General features: G+C 29.6%; 1 protein-coding gene across 1 annotated transcript in view; it reads right to left on the bottom strand.

The window, feature by feature from the left end:
* The window catches only part of LOC143200990 (uncharacterized), a 39,225-nt gene extending 24,770 nt beyond the window's left edge, over positions 1-14,455 (bottom strand). Inside the window, exon 1 of the mRNA XM_076411814.1 lies at positions 14,188-14,455. Coding sequence (XP_076267929.1) covers positions 14,188-14,317 — 130 coding nt within the window. The 5' untranslated portion in view covers positions 14,318-14,455. The remainder of the gene's footprint in view (positions 1-14,187) is intronic.
* Positions 14,456-18,387: the final 3,932 nt, after the last annotated feature.

The raw sequence follows: 18,387 nt of genomic DNA on the forward strand, positions 1-18,387 counted from the left end.
CATTGAAATATCTAATTCTATCAAAATGGTTTAAAACATTCGTCAAGATCCCTTTATTTTTCTTTTAGTGTGACATTCTTTAGACACACTTTAGACATTGATACCGAGGCATCAGTTCAAATACAGAATGACTGTTGGTGTCTGAGATATATTAGAGAACCAAAGATTGCATACTGGTTGCTTAACATGATAACCTAGTCATAGAATTTTATTGAATTCTTTCTTTCAAGAAAATAATAAATAACAATTTCTTCGTCTTGATATCTGGACATTATAGACATAGAAGCTACCCGTCTTCATTTTTTATTTCCTTTTATGTAAATAAGTTGATTTTAAGATACTTCTGTGCAAATTATAAAGCCATCGATACTAGTTAATAAACACTAACATTAATTAATATCTAAAAATAGTTTACGTAATACATGACGCACTGTAGTTTTACAAACACGTGCGGTCCTTTACTTTCGTAAAAAAAACATCACACAACAACTTCTAGATATAGTTAATAATATATATTGTCACACTTCATTATCAATATCACGTCAGAAAAAGTATTATTTATAATTATAACTATTTAATACATTAAAGTAATATTATTTGCTGTTATTTGATGAGTTCCGAGCTATTCATATGCAGATCGCCAGGCTGTTTGTTTGTAATAATCAATTCTTGAAACATTTCCAAAAAAAATTGTAAGATACATGCAGGTGATACGAAGTTCAGCAAGTCATCTAATCTAATGAAAGAGATTTGAAACCTCCATATTGAATAGGATTTTGTCGAAACCCGTTCTTAGTTTTTTCTTCTACCAAATTTCCATACACTTGGTTGTATAGTCTCAGAAATATCGTAATAAAAATTAATCAGTGGTATTTCACTTATATACACAGATCTAAATGTTTAATTCGACTATTTTTCACTTAAACAGTAAAATAACTAATTCTATTAAAATGGTTTAAAACATTCGTCAAAAACACTTAATTTTTCTCTTAGTGTGACATTGTTTAGACACAGTTTTGTCATTATTACCGAGGTACCGCGCATTCAAATACCACAGAAGAATGGTTATTTGTAGTTAAGTTCTTCAGAGAGTAGGCAAGATACCTTAGACAACCAAAGATGCCATACTGGTTGGTTCACAAAATATCCTCATTATAGAAATTTACTGAATTCTTTCTTTCAAGAAAATAATCAATAAACAATTTTTCGTCTTCCCATCTGGACATTTTAGTACGTAGAAGCTATCATCATTCATCTTCATTTTTTATCGCTTTTTATGTAAATAAGTTGATTTTAAGATATCTCCCCGCAAATTACAAAGTCGTCAGCACTATTAATAAAAACTTAATAATAGTTTGCGTAAAACGGTACGCACTGTTTTACAAACACGTGCGGTTTTTTTTATTTCATAAAAAAACATCACAAAAAAACACAACAACTTCTATGGTAGTTATAATTTATATGTATGAGTAATTAACTCTGCTCTGTTTTTTTTTTGTATATTTCATAATCTTCAGTTGACTTTTTCTTCAGATAATTTCTTCTATTTTGTAATGTTTTCTAATTTTGTTTTATTTCTATATTTATTTATTCGGATCACCAGGCTGTTTGGTTTTAATAATTAATTCTTGAAATATTTCCGATCAATATAAGCTAATCAGAGGTATTTCGCTTATAACATAGATGTAAATGATTAATTTGTTCCATTGTTTAATTTACTTTTATTAATATTTTCACTTAAACAGTGAAATAATTAATTATATCAAAATGGTTTAACACATTCGTCAAGATCACTGTATTTTTTATTTAGCGGGACTTCCTGACATTATTGCCGAGGTACCATGCATTTCAATACCACAAAAGAATGGCTGTTTGTCTCAATTCAAGTCATTCTTCAGTAACTAGACAAAAACAAGAATTGGCATGCTAGTTGCTTAACATGATATCCTCATCATAGAACCTTATAAAATTACTTTTTTTTCAAGAAAATAATAAAAAAACAATTATATCGTCTTGTCATCTGGACGTTATATTACGTAGAATCTATCCGTATTCATTTTTTGTTAATTTTTATGTAAATAAGTTGATTTAGGATATCTCTCTACAAAATTACAAAGCCGTCGACACTATTAATCAAAATCCAAAAATAGTTTACGTAAAACGTTACGCGTTATAGTTCTTGTTATTCTTGCAAAAACATCTATAGTAATTAATAATTAATATTTTTACCCTTATCAATATTACGTCAACAAAAGTATTATCAATAATCATAACACTAATATTGAGGTAATATTATTTGCTGTTATGATATTTGTTATGTCATTATTATCTCCATATTCCTTCTCTATTGTATCTCTATTTTCTCTTTGTATTATGCCTCCTGTATTATTTATTTAACTCTGCTTTGCTTTTTTGTATTTTTCATAATTTTCAATAAAGTTTTCCTTCAGATAATTTCTTGTTTTGCTGTTTTCTTGTTTTGTTTCTATATTTATTTCTTTTATTTTTATTGATTTATTATTTATTATTTATTTGTGATTTACTTCTTCAGCTCACCAAGCTCTTTGTTTTTTAATAATGAATTCTTGAAATAGATCTAAAGTTATTCGATTGTTTTTGCTTAATATAATATATAATGAATTGTTCGTTCTGCTTTATGGTTCCCTTGTATATTAATGATTTTTCTTATGATGATAGTACGAATTTGTTATGTTACGATCTATTGAATTAATAATGTCCACACCATGTTATGTTAATGTAATTATCGCCATTTTAGGTACTTCCAGTTCAAATTCAACTGAGTAATTGTTGTGGGTACTCATTTATAATCAAGATATCAAATATAACACTGATAATTTTTTCAAATACTATTTTCAGTGGGGAATAATACCAACGGCTGGCATAAGCTGATCATTAAATTGTTTAAAAATAGAATTATCATGTAAATCGCAATCATCATATTGTTAATACACGTTGCTTATTCAATAAACTATTTCATCCGTGTACGAAAACTAAAAAGTTAATTTAGTTTTAATAAACATCGAATATTCAAAATATAAACAAATATCGCTGAATCTGATAGTTATAAGATAATCAACGAAAAATGTTTTTCCATACAGGGTAATTTAAGTGGCCGGTAGTTAGCAATGACATAGATTTAGTAAAACATCACGAAAAAATTCTAAAAATACATATTTTTCTAGTGACCGTGAGCTTAGAACTGAACACAGAAATTCGGACGCTTTCTATAATATATCGAACAGCTGTGTATCTATTCAATGTTGTTAATTATTAGCGTGGTAAATACGCAATTTTGTTTAGTGTTATAATAAAAAAATATATTTTTTTAATTGGTCATAAGGAAACAACTAGAAATAATATTACTCACTATTTTTTTATAACCATACTTAAACTTTGATAATAAAAATGATGGTAAAAATTATAGCACAGTTATGGTTTAATGCTTATTTCAGCTTATTTTAACCATTTCAAAAATATTATAAAACATATGGCGCTAATTTTGTATCAGGACATAAATATTCTCGCAGAGAGAAATGTTGAGTGGTACCCTTTTATTGAGTTGTATATACAGGTATTTCAAGGTAATCTAGAATCTTAAAATATCAATTTTTAATTTACCATAAATATAATCAATATCGTTCTTTTTACGAAAGTCTCGTTTCCTACACAACTATTAATATTTTCTTAACATATAGTTAACACTAATTTATATATATATATATATATATATATATATATATATATATATATATATATATATATATATATATATATATTAATTTAACGAATTAATAATAAAATTATATTTACAATAACATTATAAATTATTCAATCAAAATGAAATGTAAAATTAAAAGCCATTTTGCATATACTTGTTGATTGTTTCTCTATAATAATGATGAGCACTTTAGAATCAACCGACACTTTTAACCAGAACTTTTTAAGGATTTTTATGGGGCTCACTGGGCATGAAATAACTTCTTACAAGGATGTAATAGATTATAATTTTGCGGTAGCTGTTGCCAGAGTATGAAAAGTTATTTGCAAAGTTAAGTGATGAGTTCTAAAATCAAGTGAATAACATACAACAGATTAACAAAATGTTTAAATAGAACAAATACTAATTATATGATTTCATCGTTAAAATTTGACTATCTAAATGCACTATTTGCAAATTGTTGTACAATAAATAGATGTATATGTATTCAGAAGTAAATATTTGAAATATAATTGATAAATGTAAGAATAATTATAAGTAATAATACTAGTAATAGAAAAGTTTTAAAAGTTTCACACAAATGTTAATAATATTAAAAAAATTTAAAGTCATTAAAGTCCATCACAATATATAAGATATATATTTTGAATCAAGAAAAAAAAATACATAAACAATTGTTAGACCCTCTTAATAACCAAAATCGTTTCATTCTGATATCTATTCACTAATTGATACATTCATACATTTTAATATATATTTACTGGAATCTCAAATATGACTGAAAGTTAGACTAAATTTTCGAATTTTAACTTTTTTAACTTTCCGAATTGTTTAACTGATGAATAAGAGTCGTCAGTCGATAAAAGATGTTTCGTAAACGAACCTAGTTTATTTCATCACTCACGTATTAAAATTGAATAGAACATTAGCAAAAATAGTTAAACGTAGGCAGTAGGTATTAAGGCCCTGATAATACTTTTTTTCACCTCCCAAAGCTTGTTGTTTTCTGTTAGATCCCATCTGAGTTAGTCTAGATGTCTAAAGATTCCATTAGAATATTGCTTCATATATCTACTCCAGAAGATGAAATTTTCAGTAAGTGATCCCTCCCTTTTCTTGGCTAAGTAATCAACTCTTTAATTTTCAATGATCCCAGAGTGAGAAGGAAGTCACATGAAGGTGATAGTTTTGCTGCTTTCCAATTTAGAGGTTAATTCACGAATAAGTAATCCTAGCGGTTGTAGAGGTTGGAGGCACTTTAAGGAGCTCATTGAATCAGAGGCGATAACAATTCGTTTGACTTGCACATCTTGTTCTGAGATCGTCAATACAATCGATGAAACCTGAAGGGGAGCCTGAAGTCGTGAATCCTTCCGACATCTCAGAAGTAAATGCTGCCCCCGCATAGTTATTGCTCTTGGAACCGTCCGAGAATATGAAAAGGTGTGTAGGATATGTCTTAGTTTTATATTGATTGAATTTGCAAGAATTTAAATTCTCCCTTGGTAAACTCCTCATGGAGAGATCGACAGTCACCTGCGACAGGCGCCATGGAGGTAATCTATCCTCGGAAGTGTATGTCGGTCGAAAAGCCAACGATAATCGACTACAAACTGCATGGAATCTACGGCAGAAGCTCCTGTGTTGCTCTCTAGACGGGTTGAGTTTGGTGCTTGATGGAAAGAAATGTCTGTAATGAGACAGCCTTGATTTAAATCTCAAGGAGCTGGCTTATTTAATCTAAAGTAATTCACGTCTGATTTCTAAGGAAGAGATTTCTGCTTCGTAGAGCAAACTGTCTATTGTGATAGTGCGGAAGACCGCCAGAGCGATTCTAAGAGCTCTATTGTGGAATAGGTTCAATCTATTTAAGTAACAGGGAGCACCGGAGATGAATCATTCTCAGCCATACTCAATTTTACTCAAATTTGCTTAGCGTTAATGCTTTATAAATAGTTAGTAATGTGACTCTATGGGCGCTTCAATGAAAGTTGATCAAACTACGTAAGACACTGATAGCTGTCAGGGTGCTTTTTGGAGCAATTTCTCATTCTACAGAAATGGACAGTGGCACATTTACCGTACGAGAACTATAATCCCCTGTTTTGGCCCATGATGGTAGGATAACGAGACATTTTTGCAGTAACTTTTGACTTAACTTATGGTCTTTGCTAGTGTGGTAGATGAAAATGTCATATTGATCGAATTAAACTCTATAAGGAATAGGTTTGGGTTAATGCTTAACCCTTGCGGTACTCCGTTAGTCTGGGAATATGAGGGTTTCATTTACTCTAACTCAAAATGAACGGTCACTCAGGCAGGATTGAATGAAACGGTATAGTATATTAGTCAGCATATAAGAAAAGAAATGTTCAATAAAAATAAGGAATTTATAGCATTACTTTTTCCACTAAATTGCATGGAGTGCTTCCTTTATAAAGCTGACAACCTAACATTAAAAAAACAACTAATTGATATTATATCATAATTAGTGTTTATTGTAACAAAACAAGCTTTTATATAATTTATATTTATTTAAATATTCATCAATTTTCAATGAACCAAAACTCTAATTTCCATTTTCTGAAATCAAAACAACAACATTGCACTAAGTGAGCAAATAGTTTTAATGAATAATAATTACTAAAGATATGACTTAAAAAACGAAATTTCCCGCCATATAACAATGTATCAATTTTAAAGTATTTAACGAAAGTGTATGTAAAACAAAAAGATACATAGAAATTTGGCTAATTGTATTAAGAACGGGTGAAACCTGCAAAGAATAAAGAAAATAAAAGTGAGAGCGATTCCACATTTCATTAGATCGATTAGTAAGTAATAAAAAATAGATTTCTTAATCAACAAATAGCCGCATTTGTTCAGTTCGATTCATTGCCAAATGTTTCTAAATATTTTTTTTAAAAATTAAAATAAAACCATAAATAGTTTTATTAACATTTTAAAATGTTGTTTGCAACAAAATTATTTTACATATATAGTATTTCTAGTAACGAAATCGAATTTATAAAAATATCGTAGATTGAATATCGTAAATAAAATATCATAAGATATAAAGAAATCAGTCACCCACAAAGTTCATTGAATTTAAATGATTTTCAGAGGTTTGTTAACTTCTGATGATGAAAATTAGCAGAAGGACTGACAATAGAAGAGTTCAGACGTATTTTAGCATTGATTGTAATATATTTCCTCTCTTTCACATGCACCATCTTGGAGACGAAAAAGCTTTTAGATGCTACTTTCTTATCCTGTATTAACGGCTTCAAATACTTGGAATTGTTGTAATTGGAATAGTTGGCACTCCTGACCATTATCACTTTAAGATCTACAATAGCAGGCGATCCGTCAGATGTCAATAATATGATCTTCTTCTTCTTGATATTTGGAGATATCAATTAGTACAAAATTCATCACATTAGCTTATCATAGCTAATATGACAGACAAGTTTTAAACTCTCAATTATCTCCTTGAAATCTATTGAACAAAGAGTAAAGGAAACAGCTTCATCTGGTCATTAAAGAGAAGCAGATTCAGTGTTAACACAACATAAGCTTGAGAGGTGATTAGATGAGGTGATCACTTTACACAGACAGATGAAAATGCTTCGCATCGGAGGAGCTATGCAAGAATATCATGCAAGAAACCAGCACCTTATATTCGCAATTTAGTAATTTAATATCTTTGCAAGTAAAAATTGTAACTTAATACGTAACCAGCATTTTATAATTCTTAGATATCAAATTTTAATTAGTTTTAAAAATTTATAAGAGATGTCATGTTTTGAAAGATTTGTGATTTTATGACAAAACTGATATCAAACATGATTTCAAAGTTTTTGGAAATATTTTGTGTTCACCTATGCTATTTAATAGTTATATAGTAATAGTTGCCATCAAACATCATTAAAATATGTCAATATTAAAATTAAAATATTTCCAATATAATCAGTCGTCTGAACACAATCTCAAATCATTTACAATTTTTTTGTTTACGTAATACCTAAAATAAAAATAAACCTCGTACAGAAAAAGACTTTGCTCCTAATTTTTTTTATTTCAATATTTTCCCCATTATAAATTGTACCAAAACCAACTGATTAAAGAAAACCTTTTTCTATGAAAATTTTAAAAACTTTGAAAGTTTTAAGATTTTGACTGAAGGAATATTTACATGTTTTCTAAATTATATTTTAATATCTCCTTTAAACAACTAGAGCTTATCTGGACAGGACCTACAGCTTAATATGGTGTCCAAACTACGGTCCTCGGCATTAAAGCTACCGACCGTATAGTAACGAACTTAAAAATCATCCCAGAAAACTTCCAGACTCACCCAGCCTGGATATTGGCGTGACTGAGATAGCTATCTCTTTTCGAATCATATAACGTTGTCTAGAAACGTTTACAGTCACAAACACAAACATAAAATACATATATGCCCTGCAGGATTCAAACCCGCGTCTATCGCAATAGTAGCAGGATCATCATGTCGCCTATGGCTAACTACTATGGCTACCAAGCCGACATAGTTAAATCTTTATTTATATTACTATTATCAAAAATAGTAAGATTTTTAAAATATATAAAACACAAACAGATTGAACACCTTAAGTATAAAGCCATATTTTTCAACGATCGGAACCTCAGACATAAAAAAACGATCTTGAAACAAAATCTTTATTTTAACAAATAACTAGAAGTCCTACAACGCTAAATTAAGCGAAAAATATCATTAAAAAAGGATGGTAGAGATAAAAAATTATGGTAATTAGCAGAAATAGGAAATTTACAGCTTTATTTCTTACTCTAAATTGTGATTCTGAGTGCTTCTGAAAAAATGTATCGAAAAGGCCATTTATATATGGAGCTGTCATACATCGATAAATAAAATTCAATGTTCAATCAAACCCAGGTTGCAGATTAGTATGGAAATTAACAAACTTTTATTTATGTTTATAAACTTTTTCTAATTGTTTTGTATCCTCTATAATACTTAACCATAATAACATAATGGTAAGATGGATGGATATATGGGGAAGAATAAATTATCTGCTTCAGTTTTATTATTTGTTGACTATAGAGAGTCTAATTAATGGTTTAGGGATATTCTAACAGCTCATAATGAACAATCTCTTTTGAACCATTTCTGAAGCTTGTTCAGGCTTGGACCACAGTATGTTTTGCACATTATTGTTATGAATGATCAACTTTTTATCGTTTACAATACAAATTTCTAAATTTGGATCAACTTTTAGCTCCAGATGCAGATAAGAACTATTCTTAATGTCATTTGATGCCTTAAACTCAGAGCTTTAATCCGTATGTCAAGATTCGCGTATGGTGGTAGCACTGTGCTCTTATAATAGCTGCCGTTGCATTAGACATAATTAGAAATAATTGAATACCACATGATCGATGCTTGTTCATAGATAGTCCTAAATAGAGTTTGAAGGTGGCTCTATTCCAGAGTGCAAAACAAAAAACCATCCATTCCGATTACTCATGTAGTACGAACTAAGGAATGCTACAACATAATGCCTACAGTTATGGCCAAGATCAAATACAATGAGCATCGATAGAAAGTTTGGAGAAATTGGAAAATGGTTTGGATGGAAATATTAATTGATTTGCATATTCATTACAGGTTATTGGTCTATTTGCTGGGATACAATCTGAGAATGCAGATTTGGGCGACCCAATCTACGAGCAAGAAGAATGGCTATACCAAGATAACGAAAATTGAAAGGCGATACCAAGGATTTTGAGAGGAAAGTATGAGATCCATTACTATTGAACCCTAATGCGTGAAACAGATCCCAAACAGTATAAAAACTCAGTTCTATATCTGATTTATACTTTTTATTTCAATAAATGGGCGTTAATGGTCAAAAATGCTAAAATAATGAGTTTACTCGTTAAGTGTGTATGACGTTCTGGAATCTACATAATCAAAGAGCAACGACTTCTGACTGCATAAACCATTGACTCTCCATTTATATCTATAACGTTCTGTAAATTCTTACTTTTCATATGCGTCATTACTGTCTTATTCAGTATAACTTTAAAATTAAATATTCGGGAAAAAACTGAAAGTACTTTTTTCTTCGGCTTATGCAATATGCAAATTTTTAAATGCTTAATGAAAGCGTGTACTCGTAGAAGATAGAGGTACACAAAAATTTGACAAATATATTAATGGTTTGTGAAATCTGCAAAATAGAACTATTAACCCCAGTTCATTTACATTAAAAAATAATGAACTTTTTAAGCGAAAGCGATTCCACACTTCATTTGGTCGATTAGGAGGCAACAAAAATATATATTTTAATTTAAAAATAACCACATTTGTTCACTTAATACATTGTATAAATTTTGAAAATATTTTGGTGAAAAAATAAATCGCTTTTTTTTAATATTTCTGATAAATAATTAAAAAAATGTTTACAATCAAGTTATTTTGCGTATATAATATTTTTAGTAGCATTAACAAAACGAAATCTAATAAAATATCGTAGTCTGAAAGTTATAAATAAAATATCATATGATATAAAGAAATCAATCACCGAGAAAGCTGAATAAACTTGAATTATTATCAAAGTTTTAACACTTTTAACGATGCGATATTTGGTGCCCTTTTCCGGAAATAAGAAATAAAAACGACTTCTCACATTTTAACGTTATAATGTTAAAAAATTAGCAACTAAATAAGTTGTTGATTGTCTTAAATATTTGCATCGGCAGTAGTTCTGGAGCAACTTGAAGCATACCTTGGTATAGTTAAATGGAGTTCGGATAAAAATATTGCAGCTGAAGCTGTAAAAGGACCCGTAGCTATTAACTAGTGCAATTGATAAACATTCAAGGTTTGAAAAGCCACCAAAGGCGGACTTGGAAACTTGGAAAACCATTCTATGGAGGAACACTATAGAAATTTGGTTTGAAATAGTGCCATTTTAGGATATTCAAAGGCAAACTGGCAGACGAAAAGTACAAACGATACTAGAAATTATTTTACAACTATAAGCTGTCCAAAAAGGGATAACGTCCACGTCCACGTATATTTACAAAATATAATCGACGTCATATTGTGCGAAAACTTTGAGCAATATTCTTAGTAAACGGATATCAATTATGATTTCAATTACTTCTATAAATATTTTTTATGTTGGCATATGCCAACTATATTTATTGATTCAATTTATATTTATGGAAAATAATTCTAGTTATATAGCTGCGGTAACTGGCTTTATGAATGTAAACGGTATGATTAAGTGCATTAATTGTCGTCAAAAAAGCATTTAGCGTGTCTCCGCATCATAGTTTGTTTACGCTAATGCTATTTTTATGTTAATTTTAAAAGGTATTAGAGTCAATAACAGAATCGTTCCAATACAGTCAAGTATTCATGTGAACACAGCATCAAATCCTTCAAACCATATTTCCATTGTCTCCAAAAATAAAATAAACCTCGCAAAAGAAATCGAAGTTGCATTTAAAATATTTCTCGATTTTTAGAAACAATAAATATTTCAAAAATAAATTAAAAAATAGTCCACTCTATATAAATTAAGTCAAAGCAAATGGTTCAAAGCACAACTTGCAACAACTCATCTAAATGTTGTTTTAATTTTCGAGAAAACGGTTGAATTCAATTTCTGAAATAACCTAAGATTCAAAACAATAACCTTAAAGTGATTTTCTGATGTACCATGAAACCTTTGTAAAGAATATAACAACTCACAATACTCAAATAATACTTACCCATTTGGATAATAAATAAAGCCGGGATTTTTACTTTTTATTGTTTTTTTTATCATAGTTTTTTCTTATTTACTCCGATAATATAAATTACAAATGTAAAACTTCAGCAATAATTATTTTTACTCATAAATATATAATTAATTATACATATGCTTCTATATTATAATATCATAGAGCTAATAACATGAGTTAGATAGTTTATTATTTATTTTATATCCACAATTTCAGTTTGTTATATTTTACAGAACAAAGGTATTTTATTTATACTTGTATAAATATAATATATTTATCAAGTTTTATTAAGTAATGTATTATGTGATTGTTGTTCTTTAAAAGGTTTATTGATTTTTCGTTGCTTATTAATATGTTATCATAAAAGAATGTCAACTTATTAACAGAACTGAAGAAAATGTAGTATACATTTATTCATTTAGTATTTATTTTTATTCATTAAAGATAGTCTCAAAGTTTCTAATATATAAGATATGTTCGTAATTACGTTTGTAATAGGTTTGGATAAAAGTATTTTCAGTTTTATTCACCTTTTTCAAAAAAAATTTGTCCATATAGCTTTAGAACTTCTCGTTCAAAAGATGATACTTGCAATAAAAGTGTACAAAATAAAACAAAAATGGTTTTCTTCTTTAAAATTGTCGAATATCTAGAATGTTCTATGGACTGTTAACTTTCAAACGCTCTATGCTATGGCTTCATTGCGTAAAAATGACCACATATGGAATTATCAATCCTTACTTTTTCCCCAGCCTCATATCAATCTATTTCATCGAACATACTATTAACTAAAACAATTTCAAGCTTTATTTGATCACAATACAATTTTGACACAAGCAAGTATTTTTGTTTATAAATAATTATTTTGACCTAAAATATTGGAATATAAAAATCAACTCTTGTATAAATTCCTTAAAATCTATTTTGTATTAACATTAATATACAATCATACTGAAAATATTTGAACTAAATTGTAATATTTTATAAATCCACAAGAAATATATTTTCCATTTACATTTTCATGAAACTCGATTCCTTTTAAAATTGATTTTAAAACAAATATTTGCAAACGAAATAGGATATATTCTACTACCGACCTGATATTACGGTATATATTAAAGTCAAATCCGAATATTATTTACATAAATATTTCATTTTACATTATTAAGAAATAACATTTACTAATATTAATTAGTAGAGAATAGTTGTTATTTCAGAGAATTTTTTTGAAACAATTAGGTTTAAGTTCATCCGAAGGAGCAAAATAACCACGAACTTTAAAAAAAACAGGTAAATCGCCCAACGAAAAAACATGAAATCTATAAAAATCACAGCTACCAATCATATCTAAACTATTCAAGAAGTTTTTTTTACTGTTATTAATAAATGAACTAAGAAATCACAAGTAGCACACAGTTAGTACTAACCTGTTGAGCTATTAAAGTTTCATGATATTCTACTCATAAGTTTGTGAGTTATTGTGTGAGTGACACTACTTTTGTTATTTTCAAAACAATGAATCGAAAATAATTTAGTGTTTTAATGTTACACTCTTTCTTGATAAAAAAAATACCGTTCAACGAAGCAATGGCTTGAAAGGTGTGGTAAGGATTTCCAGAAACAATAATAAAACATTAGTTTGCTGCCTTCAAACTTGGCAAGACTTTTTAGAGACACCGATGATGCAGAACGCAGTGGTGAACTGGAACACCAGAAAACATCAAAATATCCACAAAATCGTTTGGAACGATCGAAAAGTGAGGTTACGTGAGTAAGCTGATATAGTAAAGATATCAAAAGAACGTGTTGGTTTTATATTGCATGAACATCTCACAAGAACAAGTGAAACAAGAACAGTGTTTGACCATGTTTAAACGTAACACACCGGATTTTTGCGTCGATATGTGAGAATGGATAAAACATGAAGCATCCAAGTGGACAGCAACTGGTGATAGGCCTATTTTGAGGCCAAAAATTATTCGTTCAACAAAAGTGGTATTGAAATATTAGAGCGGGGCTGGGTTTATTGAGTGGCTCTTGATGGAGAGGATTACGTTGATGAATAAAGCGAATTTTGAACAAAAAAAAACGTGTTTCTTTTTTATACCCAGAACTTTTCAGCCCATGTATTATAATTAAATCCTACTAAAGTCTACATGTGTAGATTTCAGTGAGAATACATCTATCAAATATTAATTAAACTTAGATCTAGGATTTAGGAACAATATAAAAAAAGTTAATAGATAATTGTAGTTTATAACTAGTTATGTGTCCCAAGTGCTTTTTAATTTTAAAAAATAGTTGTAGAATATTTATAAATTACGATATGTGTTAAAATCAAAACATTGCTTAACATTTATTTGTATTCGCTCATAAGTCAGGATATTATTTAAGAAATAACACTTGCTAATATTAATTAAGAGGTAATTACTTCTTATTGGATAGAAAATATTTTTGTAAGAATTAGATTAAAGAAACAAAATAACTATGAATTATAAAACATTAAAATTACAATCATATAGTTCTTGAATATTTAATAATGAAATATAGTATTTAATTTATCCTTATTTATTGTAAATATGTAAACTAACTTTTTATCAAACAATATGTCTATATACAATAAATATGTGGGAAAATTAAACTAACGTTACCTTTGTTTTCTGCTCCATTATCCTGGACCTTCGCCTGTTGACGATCATCTCGTAATATCCGGTTGTATCGTTTTGTCACCGGTTGATTTTTAGGATCACAAGAAATTTCGAGGGCTAACCCTTGCCTCATTTCAACGGGTACTGGTTCGCTCGCTCGAAAACACGCAACCTCGAGAGATCAAAGTTACTAGGAGTCAACGGACCAGTTCCTTCGAGATCACGTCGAAGAATAAGCCGGTACTAGGCCGATGTCGTTGTACCAACTGACGCGTTAATGAAGGAAAATGAAAGGACTCCACCAAGCATGTACCATTTATTCGTTATTATTCGATATAATATATACAAGGATCTGGGAAAAATAAAGATAGCTGGCAGGTTGAAATTTTTCTTGACGTAATTTGAATAAAACATTAATTTGGAATGTCTCATTAATTAAAATTATGTCTCTTATTATAACTTTTTTTTATTGCTCTTCGTGAGTCCACAATCTGCCCTATTGGCAATAAGTATTTCTTCTGTTTATATTATATATACATGACATGTAGAAAATCACTTCATTAAGCAATCTTCTGTATAAAATATTATCTTAATTAGTCTTATTCTAATGCTTATTCTAAACTCTACATATGTCCAGTGATCAGATCAGATGGTGTTAAACGTTTTAGTCTACGCACTTCACTATCACGTCGCATATTTAGCTGGTTAGCGAGTACATTGGGATGCACTGACACTCTTTCGAAGTACTTCACACAAACACGTTGGATTACACTCGTTATAGGTTCTAGAGGAATATCGCGTTGTATCACTTTATTTGAAATATAGTACGGAGCATCAACAATGGCACGCAACACCTTATTTTGGAACCGTTGAATGATGGATATATTAGATTTGCTAGCGGTACCCCATAGTTGAATTCCATATGTCCAAATGGGCTTGAGTATAGACTCATACAGCAATACCTTGTTATCTAATGATAACTTGGATTTGCGCCCAATGAGCCAATACATTTGATATAATTTTAGTCCTAGTTGTTTCCGTTTAGAGAGTATGTGCTTCTTCCAGGTTAGGCGTCGATCTAAATGCATACCAAGATATTTAACATGCTCTGCTTGGGGGAGTTGACGATGATTGATATTTACTGGTGGACATGTTCTTCTACGCAGGGTAAACGTTATATGCGTGGATTTTGATTCATTGGCTTTAATGCGCCATGTCTTCAACCATAATTGTATTTGCTCCAGGTTTATTATAACTTAAACATATTTATATTAAGAGTACTATCAAGGAAATCGAAATATAGAATTAAGCTTCAGCATGTCATTGTTCACGTAGTGTAAATAAAATATTTTTTTAACAAACTGACGATGTTGAACCGACTTCAACACTTAAACGGGAAACCCAATAATAAGTAAAAAATAATTAAACTTAGATTTTTAACACAAAATAAACGTTTTAAAATAAAATATGTACATAATAGTCGTTGAAATAACAAGAACCTAATTTAACTTATCTGCTACACATATTTTCCCCAAATATTAAAAACCAAACTTATTATAGTTATATTAAATTATATTTGTTTTGTTCCTTATTTAATTTTGTGTATATGACACAAAATTATATTATTATTAGACTTCCAACTGAGCAGTTGGTAGTAGTTAAAATAATATCGTAAAGAGAAAAATGGATTAAGTATGTAGATTAAATAAGGTTTTTGTTTATTTTTATTTAGTTATTACGACGATTATTATGTACATATTTTATTTTAAAACTTTAGTTTTGTATTAAATATCTAAGTTTGATTATTTTTTACTTTTTAGTGGTTTAAATATGTCGTTGCCCCTGTAGTAGACAAATACTTACTAAAAACTCCTCAACTTACCTAAATTAGTTGAAAGTATACAATTATTTGGCTGTATGTTCCCATAATACCTAAAGAAATATCCTTTTAACTCCTAACCGTTACGGAGTTGTCTCTTCAGTCACATCAGTTCAGCGATAACATGTGAAAACATTGTACGTGCCTTTGAAATTTCAGGGCTTCCCTCGATTTCCCCGGATTCCAAAATCAGATCCTGAAGTGCTTCTAAAGGGACCACCCCGGAAGTGAAAAAAGTATTTTAAAAATCGGTCCACACTTGACGGAGAAATCGGTGAACATAAATAAAATAAATATACAGTCCAACGTAGAACCTCACCATTTTTTGAAGCTGCATAATAACTATTAAAGTACCAAACAGAAATATGTTTAAAATGTGTAAAAACCGATGGAAAAGTGGTCAGAATACATGTAAGCACCTAATATGTCCTTCTATTAAAAATTATATATTATTCTTCGCTAAAGCTGTCTGCAGTAAGCAACGTTTAATGATATAGTACTAATTCCCTTAAAACGTTTTTACTTTAGATGGAAATTTAGAATATCATTCTAATCACTGCTTTATCATAGTTTATAATAATTAATTTAAAAGATATTCTCATCAAATTATGCGATCTACTAATAATAAAATAAATAAATAATATTCGAGCAAGTGGATAAAGAAAATTGGCAGTGACATTAAAGCTATATACTTACAAATAAACTTAACTAACAACAAATACTATATAAACGGATATACAGGTGGCAAACATTTTACATTCACTTGTATGACGTCTTTGGATATGTGTGTCTTTAAACGAGATGATCGCTGATGAAAATCCTCTTAGGAGTTCACTACGTTTCGACTATTCTGCTTGATGGAGACATTATGCTTGTATCAAATGACACTTACCATCAAATGACGAGAATTTCCCTCCTCTATAACGTTGTTCAATATTCGCTATAAACAGAAACCCTCTCGTCTTTTATCTTTAATATTCCTATTTTGGGTTGATTGGGGAGGCGGAGGAGATTGGATTAAACACTCGTTCCTGCAGCTTGATTTGCTGACATTTTAGGAAAGGAAAGACTCTTTCTTGTAACTTTCTTGTCTCGTTAAAAAACGTTCGACTGTAAATATCCAGATATTAATGGTTCTCAAGATTTTTAAGGTCAAAATGTCTCAAAAGAATGCTCGCTGGGAAGAAATTTTCGTCGAATGAATAGGTCATCGCCGAAACTGAGGCCTGTTTTGAAGGTCGCTATAATCAGTATATCACCCTTGAAGGGAATTATGTTGAATAAAAAATCTAATTTTGCCAAAAGAATGTGTTTTATTATGGTAGGCCTGGGACTTTTCAATTGACCTGTTATATGATACTTATAGGACAATCTAGTACAATTCTAAATCTAAAGCTCGAATAAAATATCATCAGAGCTATATATTTGGGAGTAATAAATAATTCTAAAAAGGAACTGTTAATAATTCTTACAAGTTATAAATCAAACTTCGGTGCCGAAACGTATTTAACTCGCCCGTGACATTTGGCGGTGGGAAAGATCATAAATTTTATAAAGTTTTGATTGATTCATTAGTTTCTTCATTAAGCCCAAATATATTACAAATCGACTTGTTCACTTTGTTAATTACGTCGAACCCAAATCCCATCAATATTTCTTACAGATGGATTTTACGAGATCGGTTAATTTGTTTGTCTGGCTTACTCTTTACAATGAATGCCCTTTATTTTAATTAACTGATTAATTAACCTTTTAACATATTATTTAACCAACAAAATGGAAAAATTATAATTTTCTTGGCTCAAATTCTTCAATTCTGGATCGATAATTCTTGGTATTTAATAACAAAATCAGATTTTAATGCTTTGTGACTCTGATAATTTAAAAAGTTTTAATTGTTAAATAGTTGATTGATTTGAATGTTAAATACAAGATTGATTAAAAAAACACGATATAAATATTTCATTCATCAATACTTCATTCCTCTTTACAATCAAGTTAATTATATCAAATAATTTAACATCATTTTTTATATATTTTAAAGTCTATTTTTACCAACTAGGGGATTATCCGGACTGGAGCTACAGTTTAACGTGGACTCCGAACCACGATCTTCGTCATTAAGCCTACCGACTGGCGAGTGACCAACTTTAGAAATCATCCCAGAAGACATCCTGTCTTACCCAGTCTTGTTACTGGCGCGACTGGGATCATTTCCCTTGTCGGATTCACTCTTGCCTAGGACAATCACAAATATTAAGCAATCACAAACATAAATTTACGACCATGCCCCAGCAGGATTTGAACCCGCTGCTATTGCAACA

Source organism: Rhynchophorus ferrugineus, unplaced genomic scaffold (assembly GCF_030347505.1).
Source record: "Rhynchophorus ferrugineus isolate W39M unplaced genomic scaffold, kcgeb_rfMv2 rfM8, whole genome shotgun sequence".
NCBI lineage: Eukaryota > Metazoa > Arthropoda > Insecta > Coleoptera > Curculionidae > Rhynchophorus > Rhynchophorus ferrugineus.